Source organism: Dama dama, chromosome 20, assembly GCF_033118175.1.
Source record: "Dama dama isolate Ldn47 chromosome 20, ASM3311817v1, whole genome shotgun sequence".
NCBI classification, from domain to species: domain Eukaryota; kingdom Metazoa; phylum Chordata; class Mammalia; order Artiodactyla; family Cervidae; genus Dama; species Dama dama.
The window spans coordinates 94,923,870-94,945,035 of NC_083700.1; the positions used below are offsets into that span (position 1 = coordinate 94,923,870).

Sequence of the window (21,166 nt, forward strand, 5' to 3'; positions counted from 1 at the left end):
AAAAGGAGAAGCTCTACACAGTCAGCAAAAAAGACCAGGAACTGACTGTGACTTAGATCATGAACTCCATATTGCCAAATTCAGACTTAAATTGAAGAAAGTAGGGAAAACCACTAGACCATTCAGGTATGACCTAAATCAAATCCCTTGAAGTGATAAATAGATTCAAGAGATTAGATCTGATAGAGAGAGTGCCTGAAAACTATGAACAGAGGTTTGTAACATTGTACAGGAGACAGTGATCTAAACCATACCCAAGAAGAAGAAACACAAAAAGCCAAAATGGCTGTCTGAGGCAGCCTTACAAATAGCTGAGAAAAGAAGAGAAGCTAAAGGCAAAGGAGAAAAGGAAAGATAAATCCATGTGAATGCAAAGTTCCAAAGAATAGCAAAGAGAGATAAGAAAGCTTTCCCCAGCTTTCAATGCAAAGAAACAGAGGAAAACAATAGAAAGAGAATGACTAGAGATCTCTTCAAGAAAGTTAGAGATACCAAGGGAACATTTCATGCAACACTGGGCACAATAAAGGACAGAAATGCTATGGACCTGACAGAAGCAGAAGATATTAAGAAGAGGTGGCAAGAATACACAGAAGAACTATACAAAGAAGATCTTCATGATCCAGATAACCACAATGGTGTGATCACTCACCTAGAGCCAGACATCCTGGAATGTGAAGTCAAGTGGGCCTTAGGAAACATCATTATGAACAAAGCTAGTGGAGGTGATGGAATTCGAGTTGAGCTATTTCAAATCCTAAAGGATGATGTTGTTAAAATGCTGCACTCAACATGCTTACAAATTTGGAAAACTTAACAGTGGCCACAGAACTGGAAAAGGTCAGTTTTCACTCTAAACCCAAAGAAAGGCAATGCCAAAGAATGTTCATACTATCGCACAGTTGCACTCATCTCACACACTAGCTAAGTAGAGCTCAAGATTTTCCAAGCTAGGCTTTAATAGTACCTGAACCAAGAACTTCCAGATGTTCAAGCTGGTTTTAGAAAAGGCAGAGGAACCAGAGACCAAATTGCCAACATCTGTCGGATCATAGAAAATGCAAGAGAGTTCCAGAAAAAATCTACTTCTGCTTCATTGACTATGCTAAAGCCTTTAACTGTATGGATTGCAACAAACTGGAAAATTCTCCAAGAGATGGGAATACCAGACCACCTTCCTTGCCTCCTGAGAAATCTGTATCCATGTCAGGAAGCAACAGTTAAAACCGTACATGGAGCAATGGACTGGTTTCAAATTGGGAAAGGAGTATGTCAAGGCTGTATATTATCACACTGCTTATTTAACGTATATGCAGAGTTCAGTTCAGTTCAATTCAGTTCAATCGCTCAGTTGTGTACGACTCTTTGCGACCCCATGAATCTCAGCACGCCAGGCCTCCCTGTCCATCACCAACTCCTGGAGTTTACTCAAACTCTTTCCCATCGAGTCGGTGATGCCATCCAGCCATCTCATCCTCTGTTGTCTCCTTCTCCTCCTGCCCCCAATCCCTCCCAGCATCATGTTAAATGCCAGGCTGGATGAAGAACAGGCTGGAATCAAGATTGCGGGGAGAAATATCAATAATCTCAGATATGCAGAAGACACCACCCTTGTGGCAGAAAGTGAAGAGGAACTAAAGAGTCTTTTGACGAAGGTGAAAGAGGAGAGTGAAAAAGGCTGCTTAAAACTCAACATTCAAAAAACAAAGATTATGGCATCAGGTCTCATCACTTTATGGCAAACAGATGGGGGAAACAATGGAAACTGTGACAGACTTAATTTTCTTGGACTCCAAAATCACTGCAGATGGTGACTGCAGCCATGAAATTAAAAGACACTTGCTCCTTGGAAGAAAAGCTATGACCAAACTAGATAGCATATTAAAAAGCAGAGACATTACTGACAATGGTCCATCTAGTCAGAGTTATGGTTTTTCAAGTAGTCATGTATGGATATAAGAGTTGGACCATAAAGAAAACTCAGTGCCAAAGAATTGATGCTTTTGAACTGTGGTGTTGAAGAAGACTTTTAAGAGTCCCTTGGACTGCAAGGAGATCAATCAGTCAATCCTAAAGGAAATCAGTCCTGAATATTCATTGGAAGGACAGATGCTGAAGCTGAAACTCCAACACTTTGGCCACCCAATGAGAAGAACTGACTCATTGGAAAAGATCCTGATTCTGGGAAAGATTGGAGGCTGAAGGAGAAGGGGACGACAGAGGATGAGATGTTGTATGGCATCACCGACTCGATGGACATGAGTTTGAGAAAGCTCCAGGAGTTGGTGATGGACAGAGAAGCCTGGCATGCTGCAGTCCGTTGGGTCACAAAGAGTTGGAGGTGACTGAGAGTTTGAACTGACTGATGAACTGTGAAATGATTACCACAATCAAGCTAATTAACATATCCATTACTTCATATATTTACAATTGTGTTGACAACACTTAAGATCAACTCTCTTGGAAAATGTCAAATATACAATACAATATCATTAAGTTCCCTCATGGCTCAGCGGTAAAGAATCTGCCAGCAATGCAGGAGACAATGGGTTCTATCCCTGGGGCAAGAATATCCCCTGGAGAAGGAAATGGCAACCCACTCTTCCATGGACAGAGGAGCCTGGCAGGCTGCAGTCCATGGGGTTGAAAAGAGTCAGAGATGACTTAGTGACTAAACAGCAGCAACAATCATTAACTATACTCAGCATTCTGTGCACTAGGGCTGCAGGATTTTTTTATCCTGAATTTCCAAACCTTTGTACCCTTTAACTGACATCTTTCCACTCTCCCCACACTGCTGGTCCCTAGCAAGAACCATTCTACTCTCTACTTTTATGAGCGACTTTTTTTTCAATTCCACATAAATGTAAGATAATACAGTTTTTATCTTTTTGTATCTGATTTATTTCACTTAGCATAATGTCCCCCCAGGTTATCCATGTTGTAAATTTTAGAATGTTGCTGGTAGTATTGGTTGTGTAAATTGTTAGAATTTGAAAAGCTATTTGTAATAACTATTCAAAGTGAACATATGTATACCATATGAGCCAGTAATTTATTTCTAGGTCCTTGAACAGCAAAGAGATCAGTCAATCCTAAAGGCAGTCAACTCTGAATATTCATTGGAAGGACTGATGCTAAAGCTGAAGCTCCAACACTTTGGCCACCTGATGCGAAGGGCCGACTCATTGGAAAAGACCCTGATGCTGGGCAAGACTGAGTGCAAGAGGAGACGGGGATAACAGAGGATGAGATGGTTGATGTCATCAGTGACTCACTGGACATGAGTTTGAGCAAACTCAGGGAGATGTTGAATGACAGGGAAGCCTGACATGCTGCAATCCATGGGGTCGCAAAGAGTCGGACATGACTTAGTGATTGAATAACAACAGATATTAGTGATCTTTTCTATGGAAAGACACATACAAGAATAAGAATATATAGATATATCAGATATATTATATATTGGGATATATGATAATGTGTGCATGCATGTTCAGTTGTGTCTGACTCTTTGCAACCCCATGGACTGTAGCCTGCCAGGCTCTTCTGTCCATGGAATTTTTCAGGCAAGAATACTGGATTGGATTGCCATTTCCTACTCCAGGGGGTATTCCCAAACCAGGTATAGAATCCACATTTCCTGCACTGGCAGGCAGATTGTTTACCACAGCGCCACCCAGGGAGCCCATGATAGTGTATACATATATTTACATATGTATGTTATGTATGATATGTATATATGTATGTAGGTGTATATGTATATATTCAATTTCATGGACAGAAAATTTTGGCGAGCTACAGTCCACAGGGGTGGAAGAATCAGACACCACTGAGCAACTAAGCATAGCCAAATATATATATTAGATTATATCATTGTTTTAACTTATCTTTGTCATTCTTGATCTTGATGTATTTGTACTTGGGGGTGGGGGACTGGTTTGTTAGAGGTGTTTTCTCAGTGTTATTGTCCTACCCCAAGTGTTAGTCGCTCAGTTGTGTCCGATTCTTTGTGATCCCATGGTCTGTCTGTGGGATTCTCCAGGCAAGAATACTGGAATGGGTTGCCATTTCCTTCTCAGGGAAATCTTCCTGACCCAGGCGTTGAACCCAGGTCTCCTGGATTGCAGGCGGATTCTTTACCATCTGAGCTACCACGGAAGCCAGCAGCAGGCTTCCCTTGTGAGCCTGTGTATCAGAAGTCTGTGCTCCCATCCTTCCCTCAATAGGAATCTACTAATGTTTGTCACTCAGTCTTGCTCTCCTTGTGTAGGGCTTTGGGGGGTGAGTTCTCTGTTATCCTAGTTCAGCTCTAACTTAGGCAGGTCCCATGTGCCTGGGTCTTGGATAGGAGGCTTTCTTAGTCATCCTGGCTTCCTCCATTGGGTGTTGTCACAGTAAAGTTTCTTGCCCTTCCTTCAAGGCTAGAGAAATTTTTCTGTTTTATTTTATTTTATTTACTTTTTGCTTTATTTTATTTTATTTATTTATAACAACAGGTCTGCACCTATGCCCTGCAGGTGATAGAGTTTGCTGTCCTTCTGCCAGCATCTTTTTTTCTTTTTTTAAGATTTTTTTTTAATGTGGATCATCTTTAAATTCTTTTTTGAATTTGTTACAGTATTGCTTCTGCTTTATGTTTGATTTTTTGGCTGTGAGGCATGAGATCTTAGCTCCTCAACCAGGGATCATACCCCCCCTCACTGGAAGGGAAAGTCTTAACCGCTGGACTGCCAGGGAAGTCCCTCTGATTGCACTTAATGCTGTTGTTCCAGTGAAGGTGATCTGGGTGTAGCCTCCTTTCCCAGAGTAAGCGCTGCCCTCTCCTGGTTTGCACCATAGGGTGGCTTTCTCTAGTCTCTGAACCTGCCTCCAGTCATTCTCATAAACACCCACTGCGGTCCACAGTGGTGATCCTGCAGGCAGGTGCAAACTTCTTTCATGTCTGCCTCTCCTAGGGATCTGTACTCTCATAAAAGCCCTCACTTGGCCTTTCTCTATTCACTACCATTTTAGTCAAGTTTTCACACCAGTTTCTACAGTCGTTCCTCTTTTTTCCATGCTCTGCTCAGCTAAGTGAGTGCTTGTGTCTCTTCCATTCCTGGAAATTTCAGGTTCACTCTGAATTCCATTGAGGTTTTCCCTGCAAATCTAGCAGAAATCAAGAAAGTTTTACGATTTTGTTGATTATCCAGCCTTTCTTTGTTGTTAGGATTCCAGCTTTGTGAATCCCAAGTAGAAGTCAGAAATCCTTCATGTTGTATTTGTCTGTGAGAAAATTTTAAATTTTGATGAGATTTTACTCCTTGTTTTCTTCTTTTATGATGATTACCTGTGTGACCAATAGAAGAAAAAATTTAAGATTGTATAAGCCGTCCTCCTTGGTTTAGAGCAGAGTTTTCCCATTAACCAACTTGAAACTCTGACTCTATAAACAGAGTTAAAACAAGTGTTATTATTATGTTATACAATAGATGGAAATAAGAGTGAAATCTCTTCCCAGTTACAAGATGAAGCTTGTTTTTCCATAACACAGTGATCCCACCCTCAGCAAAGAGAATAAAAATAGTCACCCAACATCAGAGCTAATAGGACTTGGGATTCACTTCCAATACCTTTGACTGAGAAAACTCCATTATCCTACCTCTCAGAAAGGTCTTTTTGTCACAGCCCCCCAAAATTTCAAAGGCAAGTCAGAAATCTCCTTTAGCTATAGAGGCATAGTTTTCAACCTGGATAGCATACTGTAATCATCTGAGGAACTTAAAAATGCCAATGACATCTAAAAAACCAAACATGTAGAAACAGAGAGAAGAATGATGGTTACTAGGGGCTGGGGGTTGGGGGAATTGGGGAGATGTTTCATTGTACAAACTTGCCATCAGTAGATAAGTAAGTTCTGAAGATCAAATGCATTTCATAGTGATTATAGATAACATTACTGTGTCATAAACTTCAAAGCTTCTAAGAGATTATCTGAATTGTTCTCACCACAAAAAAAGAAATGATAAAATTATTTAACATGTTAAAGGTGTTAGCTAATGCTGTGGTGATAATCATATTTCATTATATTAAATCAGTACATCATATACCTTAAACTTAAATGTTAATTATATCTCGGTTTTTAGAAAAGCAGTTTACTTGTACAAGCAATAAATGCTGGAGAGGGTGTGGAGGAAAGGGAACCCTCTTACACTGTTGGTGGGAATGCAAACTAGTACAGCCACTATGGAGAACAGGGTGGAGATTTCTTAAAAAACTGGAAATAGAACTGCCATATGACCCAGCAATCCCACTCCTGGGCATAAACACTGAGGAAACCAGATCTGAAAGAGACACGTGCACCCCAATGTTCATCGCAGCACTGTTTATAATAGCCAGGACATGGAAGCAACCTAGATGCCCATCAGCAGATGAATGGATAAGAAAGCTGTGGTACATATACACAATGGAATATTACTCAGCCATTAAAAAGAATTCATTTGAATCAGTTCTAATGAGATGGATGAAACTGGAGCCCATTATACAGAGTGAAGTAAGCCAGAAAGATAAAGACCAATACAGTATACTAACACATATATATGGAATTTAGAAAGATGGTAATGATAACCCTATATGCAAAACAGAAAAAAGAGACACAGATGTACAGAACAGACTTTTGGACTCTGTGGGAGAAGGCGAGGGTGGGATGATTCAAGAGAACAGCATCGAAACATGTATATTATCTATAGTGAAACAGATCACCAGCCCAGGCTGGATGCATGAGACAAGTGCTCGGGCCTGGTGCACTGGGAAGACCCAGAGGAATCAGGTGGAGAGGGAGGTGGGAGGGGGGCTCGGGATGGGGAATACATGTAAATCCATGGCTGTTTCATGTCAATGTATGACAGAAACCACTGCAATATTGTAAAATAATTAACCTCCAACTAATAAAAATAAATGAAAAAATAAAAAAGAAAAAATAAATAAAAAAGAAAAGAAAAGCAGTTTACTATCATGAGAAATTCAGAGTGAAACAAAATAAAAATGATTAAAACTGAATGGTCTGTAAACTAGTTTTTCTTGGTTATGAGAAAAGTGTATATCCCTAATTAAAGTACTATCAACCCATGAAAAGGAATATCTGCTACAAGATGGATGAACTTTGAAAGTGTTTTGCTAAGTGAAAAAACAGCCAGTCACAAAAGGCCCCATATCATATAACTCCACTTATATGAATTGCCCAGAATAAGAAAATCCATAGAGACAGAGAATAGATCAGTGATTACCGAGGGATTAAGGGAGGGGAAATTGGGAGGCACAGAGGTCCTTTTTGTTGTGATAAAAATATTTTGGAATTAGATGGTGATAATGGTTGTACAACATTGTGAATATACTGAAAATCATTGAATAGTATACTTCTTTATGGGGTAAATTTATGTTATGTGAATTAATTTTCAATTAAAATAAACAAAATCATAGTTAATCAATTAATTAAGCCAGTGGGATTCCCCACCCCAAAGTAATTCTAAAATAGTCCCCAGATGATTCAAATGTGTAGGCTGGCTGCATGGGTGGAATCTGATACAGAGGGCTATTGATAGTGTAGGGTGGATGCTTGGGTGAGGCAGGGAAAGAGTTATAGGGCAGAATTTCACAAGAAAAATAATCTTGTTAATGCTAACAAATGTTTTTATTGGGGTTAATTTCACTCCAGGAATTACATCACCTGAACAACAGAACACTTTGGAATTCTGTCTCCAGATATTTCACTGCATATTTGTTTTAGTCACAGATGATGGAGTTTCACATTGTTTGTGCTTCACAATCTCTCTTCGGATTCTCTGCACATGTCTTAGCACCCATTCTGCCCAGCTCTGTGTTGGAAGCTAGCTCGGATACAATCACAGGCCCTGAGCCCAACCAGGGCTTCACCAGAGGATCTGGAGAAGAGAAGAACACCAGATTCAGACACATGAGTGAGTGGTCAGATTTAATGGTTTGCCTTGGCTAGAACCCCATCCTATATTATGGTCACCAGGAGAGGAGGGCCAAGGAGGTGGTCCTGGAGGAGTGTGTATAGCTTTCCTTGGGGTTTTTCTCAGGTCTCGCTTTCCTATTCAAGTATCTAGTCCTCTGAGGCTCTCAGACTGATTTCTGAGAGGTCCCAACATAGGTTATAATCACGTAGGTAGATATTTCTGCTTTGCATCCAGAGGATAACCACAGAGGAAGGGACCAGGAAAAAGAAGGCTAATGGTCTTCTGCTTATCCCATGTGTAACAGATGAAGTTGCAGAGTTCCACCATGGACCCAGACTCTTCTTGGAGTATATTGAGCTATATAGGCCAGGGATCTGTTTTTCAAGCATCTTTTAATATTTTAGAATTATTTAGAATTATTTAATTATTTAGAATTAATTAAAAATTAATATTTTAATATTTTAGAATTATCTCCACCTACATTACTTCATTAACTTTCTAATTTTTCTAAATAGGTGATGCCACTCTAGTGGCAGGAAGCAAAGAAGAACTAAAGAACCTCTTGATGAAGGTGAAAAAGGAGAGTGAAAATGCTGACTTTAAATATTAAAGAAACTAAAACCCAGCCCCATTACATCATGGCAAATAGAATGGGAAAATGTGGAAGCAGTGACAGATTTCCTCTTCTTGGGCTCTAAAAACACTGCAGATGGTGACTGCAGTCATGAAATCAGACAATTGCTTCTTGGCAGGAAAGCGATAACAAATCTAAACAGAGTGTTGACAAGCAGAGACATCATCATGCTGACAAAAGTCCATGTAGTCAAGGCTATGGTCTTCCCAGTGGTTATGTATGGTTGTAAGAGCCAGACCATAAAGAAGGCAGAGAGCCAAAGAATTGATGCCTTTAAACTGTGGGGCTGGAGAGGACTCCTAAGAGTCCGTTGGACAGCAAAGAGATCAAACTAGTCAATCCTAAAGGAAATCAGTCCTGAATATTCATTGCAAGGACTGATGCTGAAGCAGAAGATGCAGTAATTTGGTCACCTGATGCGAACAGCCATCTCACTGGAAAAGTCCTGAAAGGTTGTTGCTGAACGATAAGACGCCGGGATTCTTGGCCTCTGGGGGAGACGAATTCAATCCGGGGCCAGAGACGAGGCTGGATCGCTCAGAGCTTTTGTGTAATAACGTTTTATTAAAGTATAAAGGAGATAGAGAAAGCTTCTGACATAGGCATCGGAAGGGGGCAGAAAGAGTACCCCCCTGCTAGTCTTCAGCTGGATGTTCTATAGTCACTAGCAGTCTGTTAATGAAAAGAAAGGAATGTCTTAAAACTCAGAATGGCACCAGGACCCTCATCCATAAATTGCATTTTGTGATAATCCTGGCGCCAGATGATTCATCCCAGGCCATAAAACGACTGACTTGAATCTTGTAGAAGGGCAGATAACCATACAAATAATTTCACTTATATAGATTAGGGGAACAATATCTGAGTATAACATACTGGTTTGTCAAGTAGGTTCTGAGCCATTTGGTGGAACTTGAAGACAGAGTTTGGGGTACATTAACATAGCTTAAGCCAAACATTTCCATAAAAAAATGTATTGGTTAACTCAAGGTTTGAGAATACTTAGCTTCAGGTGAAACCAGGTGTCATGGCAACACAGCATTTTAAGAGAAACATCCTTTTAAATTTGTATAGAGAAGGGAAAAAAATATCGCCAGTTTGTTTCCTCCTGCCGCTTAAGAGAAATAAAAATGTCTGGCACGTGCAGCCTGTTTCCTCGGTCTGGAGACCCCTGGCCTTCCTGCCTGTTACCCTCTCAGTCCCTGATGCTGGAAAGATTGAGGGCAGAAGGAGAAGAGGGCGTCAGAGAATGAGCAGCTGGTTTGCATCATCGATGCAATGGACATGAACCTGAGCAAATTCCGGGAAACGGTAAGAGACAGGGAGGTCTGGCATGCTGCAGTCCATGGGGTCACAAAGAGTCAGACACAACTGGGTGACTGAACAACAACAAAAGTTGCTCTAGAAGAACTGACAGCAAAACGCTTGAAATAAAGAGGTCAGTTGCCTTATTTGGAGTACATCAAAGAGGAAGGGTTCTGAGGGTCAGACAGCAGTGCAGAGTGTGGATGGGGACAGCTAAACGGAACAGCAGGGCAGCCCTGGGGCCGGCAGGAAATGAGAAGGCCTTGAGGAGGCTTCCTGAGGACGTCACAGTGAAGAGGCCAGTAGCTCCTATCACTGCAGCTCTCAAAGAGGAGAACAAAGACAAATCACGAGCTCTAGACCCAAAACAACCAAGTGCTGCTTGAACATAACCTTAAGACTCCAAAAGTGGAGTGAAAGTCTCTCAGTCACGTCCAACTCTTTGTGACCCCATGGACTATACAGTCCATGGAATTCTCCAGGCCAGAACACTGGAGTGGGTAGCCTGTCCTTTCTCCAGTGGATCTTCCTGACCCAGGAATTGAACTGGGGTCTCCTGCATTGCAGGTGGATTCCTTACCAACTGAGCTAAAAGGAACATTAAAATCCATCTATCCCAAATCAAACTCACTCATCCCAATCATCATATTTTGCCCTTTTGTGTTAAAAATGTTCTTTCCCTCAGCTACACCTCAAATAATACTCTCTCCATTCATCTGGTCAGTGGAATGCTGAAATCTGGGAGACATCCTGAAAGTCTTCAATTTCCCCAGTTTTGATCAATTCACCCTATCAGTTCTACATGCTAAATAGATCTCAAATGTTCCCAATTATGCATTTTCTCCTCAGATACTACTTTAAGTTTTCATTGCCGTCTTCCTGATCTCTTGTACATATCATTTATATTTTTATATTAACATATATCCTAAGTCTATTTGTTTGTGCATAAATAAAGTCACATAGATTTACTCACATGCGCATATATCCTCACTCACACATACACATGTACAGATATGCATCATTAGGATATGCATGCATATGTAAGTGTATTTATATGTCTATAAGCATATATTCCCAAATATGTGTAATAAAGAATAAATATATCCATATATTTGTGCACAAATGTATGTGTTAAGTAATTTTTTGGTCGTGTCTGACTTTTTGTGACCCCATGGACTGTAACCCACCAGGCTCCTCTGTCCATAGGATTCTCTAGGCAAGAATACTGGAGTGGGTAGCCATTTCCTTCTCCAGGGGATCTCTCCCAGGGATTGAACCTATGTCTCCCACATTTCGGGCAGAGTCTTCACCATCTGAGTCGCCAGGGAAGCACACATGCATGTGTTTATGTATATAGCTATGTATTATAATACCTAAATATGTGTGTTTCCTATATTATATGAGATTTAAGTATATATATGTGTGTGTACATACACTTAAGTATGTATTATAGATATTTCTTAAAATGACAAACTTTATAATTTTACCTTGGTTTCTCTCTACAGTTCATTTCTCATCATTTTCACATCATATCTCCCATTATGGCCACAGCAAACTACTTCAAGTTTTCTGAATTTACCATTTCTGCTGCTCCCTCAGCCTGGAAAACCTGCTCTGCTCCTTTTCTTCACATGGCTAACTGTCCATTTTGTTTCAAGAATCTTCTCTGAACCTTTGTCACCTTGGTGAAGCTTCCTCGATGCCTAATCTGAGTTTAGTGTCTCTTACTTGTGCTTTCACAGCTCCCTTCCTTTCCCCTCTGGGTGCAGGTACAGCATTCAGAATAAATGTCTTCATCATGGCCATTTTACTCAGCACGAATTACTGGGAATGTCTAAATCAGACCATGTGTTGCCTCCTTTCAGAGCGAGGCAGGTCATGCTAGTACTTGCAGTGTTAGCAGCGATGCCAGGAGCAGTCACTGAATGTGAACAAAGACTGCTACCCAGAGAGAGGTAGCCAGGCTCGTCGGAATTTCCCTTGGAAAGGAACGTCCGTCAGGGTCAGGCTGACAGCATCAGGAGCTGGGAGTGGGATGGGCACAGTGAGAAGGGACTTTGGTGGGTAGTTTGCCAGGTGCCCATCAGACTCCACACTGGGGGAGCCCAGGTGACCCGGCAGGAGCTCTTTCTCTAAGGACAACGAAGGGCTGACTCGGGATCTCCAGGCTCAAGTAAGTGGAAGATTCAGGGACAAGGTCCTCTCTTCACAGATGGTTATCACTACTTCCATCTCTTCTTCCTTGTGCCTTTCAGGAAGTCTCTGATCCCTGCATTTCTAGAGTCTTGACAGACCTATGTTTGAAGACTATGAGATTTGGGGGCTCCAAAGGATGGGGTGACCTGAGAAGTCTCAGTCACCTCTAGGGAAAACCTTTTTTCAGTTTTTAAAAATCACCATAAATATTCCACAGTGAGGTATTTTTGTTTGTCTCTATTTTTCCTTAATTGTATGTGTGTGTGTGTGTGTGTGTGTGTGTGTGTGTGTGTGTGTGTGTGTGCACGTGTGCGCCACAGCAAATGCCGGGCTCAACTGCTAGAGTCTGTTTTGATTAGGAGCAAATAAACTATTATTCTTATGTATGCCATTTCTTAGTCATACACTAGTAGTGTGAGCAGTCCCCATTGCATAGTACTCTTTACAACTAGGATTCCTCTTCTCTAATATTACTAGTTAGGATGAAGAAAAATAAAGATAAACAGAAACATCTCACTGTGGAATATTTATGGTGACTTTAAAAAATTATATCTGTAGAATTATTGGCTTTCAAAATGTAACATGAATGACCTTCATAAAAATATTTTCACTCCGTCACCCTAAACAGGTAAGAACATATATCAGAAACACTTGATTTAGCTTAAAAAAAATTTAGCAGAACAGGGGTGAATTTTACTGCTTCTATAATATGGGAAATTTTCCTATGATCCCCCTGGCTTAAAGATCTCTTTTTCTGTGATCTGATTCACTTTCCTGGCAGGTTAAACATGATTTATGTTAGATTTTATAGTCTTTTGTTGGCCTATTTGCTTTTTGTTTGAACATTTAAAAATCTTTTTATGTTAGTAAACTATTACCTAACATAAAATTTACCATTTTAGTCATTTTTAAGTGCACATTCAGTGTGCATTTAAAGAACTGATTGTCTTGGCAAGGATCTCCGGTATAGCGTATGGGGCAACAAGCTCTCCTGGTTGACCATTCAAATGTATTAAAGCCTGAGACAGTACTTTAGTGCACCTGGCTGAGGTGGTTTTACCTGCTAGACAATTAATCTGTTGCTTTAATATTTTATTTTTTCTTTTTACTAACCCTACCGTTTATGGGGTTTAAGGAAGGTGGAATCTCTGTTCAATGTTATGGACTTTTGCCTAGTCTTGCATATCATGACGTTTGAAACATGATCCCTGATCACTGTTCAATGAGGGTATCCTGCATGGTATTGTTTTCATAACGCCCTAATGGTGACAGCCTGGCTTGCACAGGGACAGAGGAAAGCTTGGGTTAGGCCAAATACAGTGGCTACATATACCAGGGCAAACTTAGAACCCTCATCTGGAAGGTGGGAGCCAATATAATCAACTTACCAATCTCTTACCAGTTGGAAATTCTGCTGGAATACCCCAGACTCCTTTGGCAGTTGCCTTGGATATTATTTAGAACATACAGAATATAAAATTACTACATTAACAATGTCTCTGTATTTCATTTTTGGCAATGTGCCATCCTACCTGACCACTCCTTTTGTGCACCCAATCTGCTATATCTACTGAAAGATCAGTTGCCAGGATACATACCCAAGCTAGGGCATCAGCTTCTTGTTGCGGAGGGGTGTCAGCATATTATAAGCAGGGACATGTAAGATAGTGAGGACTACCTCAGGCTCTTGAAAGTAAATCCAAGTATCTTTCTACCAATCCTGACCCCATGAGGGCTTATTCATGACCATCCACTCCTCAGCTTCTCATTGTCCAAGCCAAGGGGTTCATCCCTTCAGAGCAATCCGTCAGTGCAAAGGTGAACAGCCCAGGGTCAACCTGAGTGATAACCAACCAAACTGCTCTGAATTCAGCCTACTGGCTTCTGTGGCTCATTTCTATTTCCAGACATCTGTTTATCAGGCACATAGCATAGCATTTTCACATTACTATAACCATTCAGTGTTCATTTTATCATAATCCCCTAGCATTTAACAAACCTTTTTATTTCCTGAGGGCAAAAAAGATGACTATCACATTTGTGTGCTGAGTCAAAAGCCACGTCATTATAGAACTGGCAAAAAGCTTTCATGATTGGCTGGGAAATACCGTTTCATTCTTCCATTGCTTTTACTGGCCATATAGGTCCGCAAATATGTTTCTAACTGTGAGTCTTCCAGGACAGAAAATTCAGAGGGATTGTGCCAACTAAAGGGAAGAAAGTCATATTCCCTTCTAAAATGGCCACTTGGTTCATCACTCCAGACAGGCTAAATCTCTGTCTTTAGACTTTCCTTTGTAACTAAATGTAACTGACTGTGTCTATGTTTAGAACACTGGGACCTTGAGATTAGGACCTATTCCCTAAACAGACAGCCACTTTCCCAGCTTCCTTGGTGGCTCAGACAGTAAAGAATCCATTTGCATTTCAGGAGACCTGAGTTCGATCCCTGGGTCAGGAAGATCCCCTGAAGAAGGGAATGGCTACCCACTCCAGTATTCTTTCCTGGAAAATCCCATGGACAGAGGAGCCTGGTGGGCTACAGTCCTTAGGGTCACAAAGAGTCAGACATAACTGAGGGACTAACACACTTTCCCTGGGGAAATAGTTCACCAAATGGAGTTTACAAACCAGAAGACAAATGACATCTAACCTGACAGAAAGCAATCTTTTAATGGGAAAGAAACCAGTGGCTGGACTTGGTGATTACAATGGCCATTCTTAAGGGCAAGGTTGCTAGATTTAGTAAATAAAAATTACAGGATGCCAAATGTTGTACTGAAAGTATGTACACTAAAAAACTGTCACTGTTTTATTTGATATTAAAATATAACTGGGAGTCTTACATTTATCTGGCAACACTATTTGGCAGTCCATTACTGCAGAAAAAAAGATGTAGAGATATGTGATTTCTGCAACTTCTTGCTCCTCTTAACACTGTCTCTAAACTGGCCTCATTTCTTATCACAGGCATAATGGAAATGACAGGACAATCTTTCTCTAGATACTTTGTTGCCATGCTCCTCCTGCAGATGATAACACCAAGTTCAGGTATGAAGTTTTCTCCTACTCTTCTGAGCCACACCAATATCAAGTATGTCAGGGAAAACAAGAACCAAACAAAAGGGACCATTGTTTCTAGATTTAATATGTAGTTATGTTATGATTATGTGTATGGTAAGATCCAGTTTATGGTTAGAAAAACTAAATATTTCTAATCATCAAGTCTTCTTTATCATGTCCCCAGATTTTCCTTAGGTTCCATGGAGAAGAGACAAATAAATACCTAATACTTGCCCTTGAGAACTAAAATTCATATTTAGGAGACATTTAAGTACTATTTATACCTTGAGGAAGTGGTCTAAATCACAGATCCATACTAGAATCCATGTGAATTACTAGCAAAATAAGGATGGGATAGGTTGGTGGAAACTTGACAGGTGATGAAAATTCACATTTGTAAAGGGATATATACAAAGCAGAAATAATAGTATACTTCACTTCGGTTCAGTTCAGTCGCTCAGTCGTGTCTGACTCTTTGTGACCCCATGAACCACAGCACGCCAGGCCTCCCTGTCCATCACCAACTCCCGGAGTCTACCCAAACCCATGTCCATCAAGTCGGTGATGCCATCCAGCCATCTCATCCTCTGTTGCCCCCCTTCTCCTCCTGCCCCCAATCCTTCCCAGCATTAGGGTCTTTTCCAATGAGTCAGCTTTGCTTCAGGTGGTCAAAATATTGGAGTTTCAGCCGAAGCATCAGTCCTTCCAATGAACACCCAGGATTGATCTCCTTTAGGATGGACTGGTTGGATCTCCTTGCAGTCGAAGGGACTCTCAAGAGTCTTCTCCAACACCACAGTTCAAAAGCATCAATTCTTCGGCGCTCAGCTTTCTTTATAGTCCAACTCTGACATCCATACATGACTACTGGAAAAACCATAGCCTTGACTAGACAGACCTTTGTTGGCAAGGTAGTGTCTCTGCTTTTAAATATGCTATCCAGGTTGGTCATAACTTTCCTTCCAAGGAGTAAGCATCTTTTAATTTCCTGGCTGCAGTCACCATCTGCAGTGATTTTGGAGCCCAAAAAAATTAAAGTCAGCCACTGTTTCCACTGTTTCCCCATCTCTTTCCCGTGAAGTGATGGGACTGGATGCCATGCTCTTAGTTTTCTGAATGTTGAGCTTTAAGTCAACTTTTTCACTCTCCTCCTTCACTTTCATCAAGAGGCTTTTTAGTTCCTCTTCACTTTCTGCCATAAGGGTGGTATCGTCTGCATATCTGAGGTTATTGATATTTCTCCCAGCAATCTTGATTCCAGCTTGTGCTTCTTCCAGCCCAGTGTTTCTCATGATGTACTCTGCATATCAGTTAAATAAGCAGGGTGACAATATACAGCCTTGATATACTCCTTTTCCTATTTGGAACCAGTCTATTGTTCCATGTCCAGTTATAACTGTTACTTCCTGACCTGCATACAGGTCTCTCAAGAGACAGGTTAGATGGTCTGGTATTCCCATCTCCTTAAGGATTTTCCACAGTTTATTATGATCCACACAGTCAAAGGCTTTGGCATAGTCAATAAAGCAGAAATAGATGTTTTTCTGGAATTTTCTTGTTTTTTCTATGATCCAGCGGATGTTGGCAATTTGATCTCTGGTTCCTCCACCTTTTCTAAAACCAGTTTGAACATCTGGAAGTTCACAGTTCATGTATTACTGAAGCCTGGCTTGGAGAATTTTGAGCATTACTTTACTAGCGTGTGAGATGAGTGCAACTGTGCCGTAGTTTGAGCATTCTTTGGCATTCCCTTACTTTGGGATTGGAATGAAAACTGACCTTTTCCAGTCCTGTGGCCACCGCTGAGTTTTCCAAATTTGCTGACATGTTGAGTGCAGCACTTTCACAGCATCATCTTAATATATTTAGAGATAGGTAATAGAAAGCCTGTCTAGTCTTTGGCAAAGTGCCAAAGAATTGATGCCTTTGAACTGTGGTGCTGAGACTTCTGAAAGTCCCTTGGACATCAAGGAGATCAAACCAGCCAATCATAATGGAAATCTGCCCTGAATATTCACTGGAAAGACTGATGCTGAAGCTGAAGCTCCAGAATTTTGGTTATCTGATGTGAACAGATGACTCACTGGAAAAGTCCCTGATGCTGGAAAAGATTGAGGGCAGAAGGAGAAGAGGGTGTCAGAGGATGAGATGACTGGACAGCATCACCAATACAATAAGCATGAACTTGGGCAAACTCCGGGAGATGGTGAGGGACAGGGAGGCCTGGCCCACTGCCGTCAGTGGAATCACATAGAGTTGGGCACAACTGGGTGACTGAATAACAACAATAGAAAACCTGAGACATCAAATGGAGTATAAGATTTAAACATTTCTAGCAAAAGCTGCTTATTAAATGACAGAAATCTAAGTGATGCACATTTAGGTGGGATCCAGCCTTTGGCTAATAAAATAGTGCTGCTACCAATGTCTTTAAACATAAGTTTTTAGCATACCTGTGAGTACAAAGGTAGCAAATATTCCAATGACTAGACCTGCTGGTCAAAGGTTATGTGTTTTTTTATTATGGTATTGAATATGTCATTCTGAAATCGCTACTAGTCTACATTTCCACCAACAGGTAATATCACTATTTCAGATATTACAGGTACCAGAGCTTTTTATCTTCTCCAAACTTACAGGTAAAAAATAAATTCTCATACAGATTGTATTTTACCTTTTGTTAATGAGTGAGACTTAATATCTTTCAAACAAAAATTGTATTTCATTTTCTCTGAACCACCTGCATAGGTCTTTACTCCACATCTTCTTTGTCCTGTTGGTTTTCCCTCATTGCTGCTTAAGAACTCTTAAATATTGAGATTTTTTAATCTGTTGTACCTATCCCACTTATTTCTTACCAGTTTATAATTGTCTATTGACTTATTTATTATATTTTGAATATGCAGAGAGGTTTTTGCTTTGGATTTTTATTTTATTTTGTAAATTATGATGTTTCCAAAGTCCCCCTTTATCTTGTCCTACTTGTTATCCTCATTGACTTTTTAAATTTTACTACTTTCTTTTCTAAAGCAGTTTTATCTTTACAGAAAAATTGTGTAGAAACCACAGAGAGGGACTTTCCTGGTGACCCAGTGGCTAGGACTCCAGGCTCCCAATGAAGGAGACCCAGGTTTGATCCCTGCTCAGGGAACTAGAACCCATATGCTGCAACTAAGAGCGTGCATGCTGCAACTAAGAGCATGCATACTGCAACTAAGACCTGGCACAGCCAAATAAATAGATAAATATTTGTTAAAAAGAAATTACATAGCATTTCCATAAAACCCAATTCTCCCTTCCTCTCCCTGCCCCTCCAAAGTTTCCCGTACTACGAACATCTTCTATAGTGAAGTATCAATACATTTACTACAATTGATGAAAATGAACCAACTGGTTCATCAATTGTAGTAAATGTATTATTAAATCAAGTTCACATTAAGGCTTGCACTTCATGTTATAAAATTATCTGGGTTTTAACAAATTATTATATAAATGAATGCAAGTGGCCTCTGCATACTGGCCCTCCATTGCTTACTTCTTTAAGCCTGAGACCCTCTCACTCGAAAGCTTGCCAATGTCAAACTCAAATTTTGACAAGTCCAATTGTTTTAAATATAGAAAACATGAGCATACTTCTAACTATGTAATGCCTCTCTGCTTTGTATGTCCCTTGGAATTGCTGCCAGCATCTGCTAGCCATAGGTAAGATAAGCCCTGTAGCTAGAGAGACCCCAAGCCACTGCTGTCCTGCAGAGCCCTTGACTCCTCACCGTGCTGTGGAGTGACATTACTAGACACATAAAACTTCTCCCTGACTCGTCTGTCCGCTGTGACTTCCCCTGCCCTTCTCCCCTTTCGCACGGTGTTCCCTGTGTCTCTAAATGGTCTCATACTGTGGGGACTGTCCCCATGCGTCTGTCAAACTGCTTCTCAAATATAGGTGCTACTGCCACCTTGTGGTGTATCTTTCTCATTGCTCAGCTCTTAAATCCTCAAATGTACTATATTAGTATATGCATAATGCCATGTGTCTACCATTACAGTATCATACAGAACCATTTTACCCCATATTAAAAATATCCTTCATTCCTTGTGTTCATCAGTCCCTCCTGCTGAAGTCCTAGTAACCACTGCTGTTTTCACTGTTCCCATAGTTTTGCTTTTTTCCAGAATGTCATGTAGTTGGGATCATACAGTACATACATAGCTTTTCATAATGACCTCCTTACTTAGCAATATGCATTTACTTTTCCTCCATGTATCTTCATGATTTGATGGCTCAGTTCTTTACCACTGAATAATATTACATTGTCTGGATGTATGAGAGTTTGTTTATTCATTCACTTATTGAAGGTTATATTGTTTGCTTCTAATTTGAGGGCAACAACTGAGTGACTGAACTGAATTGAACTGATAAATAAAAATGCTAGGAACATTGATGTGAAAGTTTTTGTGTGGATGTAGTTTTCAACCCATTTGGGTTGCATACCTAGAAGGGTGATAGCTAAAACATATAGTGATTACATATTGAGCTTTGTAAGGAATTGCCAAACTCTTCTGTTAAGTGGCTATACCATTTTGTATTCCTACAAACAATGAATGAGAGTTTCTTTTGCTCCACATCTTTGTCAGCATTTGATGTCAGTGTTTGAATTTCAGCCATTTTAATAGGTTTTTGATAGTATTGGATTGCTTTAATTTACAGTGACTAATGATACATGATATTAAGCTTCTTTCATACGTTTGTTTCAGTTCAGTTCAGTTCAGTTGCTCAGTCATGTCTGACTCTTTGCAACTCAGTGGACTGCAGCATGCCAGGCCTCCCTGTCCATCACCAAATTCTGGAGTTTACTCAAGGTCATGTCCATTGAGTCAATGATGCCATCCAACCATCTCATCCTCTGTCGTCCCCTTCTTCTCCCGCCTTCAATCCTTCCCAGCATCAGGGTCTTTTCATATGAGTCAGTTCTTCACATCAGGTGGCCAAAGTTTTGGAGTTTCAGCCGAAGCATCAGTCTTTCCAATGAACATTCAGGACTGATCTCCTTTAGGATGGACTGGTTGGATCTCCTTGCCATCCAAGGGACTCTCAGAGTCTTCTTCAACACCATAGCTCAAAAGCATCAATTCTTTGGCGCTCAGCTCTCTTTATAGCCCAACTCTCATATCCATACATGACTACCGGAAAAACCATAGCTTTGACTAGACAGACCTTTGTTGAAAAAGTAATGTCTCTGCTTTTTAATATGCTGTCTAGGTTGGTCATAACTTTCCTTCCAAGGAGTAAGTGTCTTTTAATTTCATGGTTGCAGACACCATCTGCAGTGATTTTGGAGTCCAAAGAAATAAAGCCTGTCACTGTTTCCACTGTTTCCACATCTATTTGGCATGAAGTGATGGGACCAGATGTCATAATCTTAGTTTTCTGAATGTTGAGTTTTAAGCCAGCTTTTTAACTCTCCTCTTTCACTTTAATCAAGAGGCTCTTTAGTTTTTCTTCACTTTCTGCCAAAAGTTGGTGTCATCTGCTTATCTGAAGTTATTGATATTTCTCCTAGCAATCTTGATTCCAGGTTGTGCTTCATCCAGCCCAGTGTTTCTCATCATGTACTCTGCATATAAGTTAAACAAGCAGTGTGACAATATAAGCCTTGATGTACTCCTTTCCTTATTTGGAAACAGTCTGTTGTTCCATGTCTGGTTCTAACTGTTGCTTCCTGACCTGTATACAGATTTCTCAAGAGGCATGTCAGGTAGCCTGGTATTCCCATCTCTTTCAGAATTTTCCATAGTTTATTGTGATCCACACAGTCAAAGGCTTTGGCATAGTCAATAAAGCAGAAATAGATGCTTTTCTGGAATGCTCTTGTTTTTTCAATGATCCAACAGATGTTGGCAATTTGATCTCTGGTTTTTCTGCCTTTTCTAAAACCAGCTTGAACATCTGGAAGTTCACAGTTCATGTACTATTGAAGCCTGGCTTGGAGAATTTTGAGCATTACTTTGG

At 40.5% G+C, this 21,166-nt stretch overlaps 1 protein-coding gene across 1 annotated transcript in view; it reads left to right on the forward strand.

Annotated features, from left to right (window-relative positions):
- The first annotated feature begins 15,071 nt into the window (after positions 1-15,071).
- The window catches only part of LOC133039991 (putative selection and upkeep of intraepithelial T-cells protein 1 homolog), a 52,663-nt gene continuing 46,568 nt past the window's right edge, over positions 15,072-21,166 (forward strand). Inside the window, exon 1 of the mRNA XM_061119752.1 lies at positions 15,072-15,147. Coding sequence (XP_060975735.1) covers positions 15,072-15,147 — 76 coding nt within the window. The remainder of the gene's footprint in view (positions 15,148-21,166) is intronic.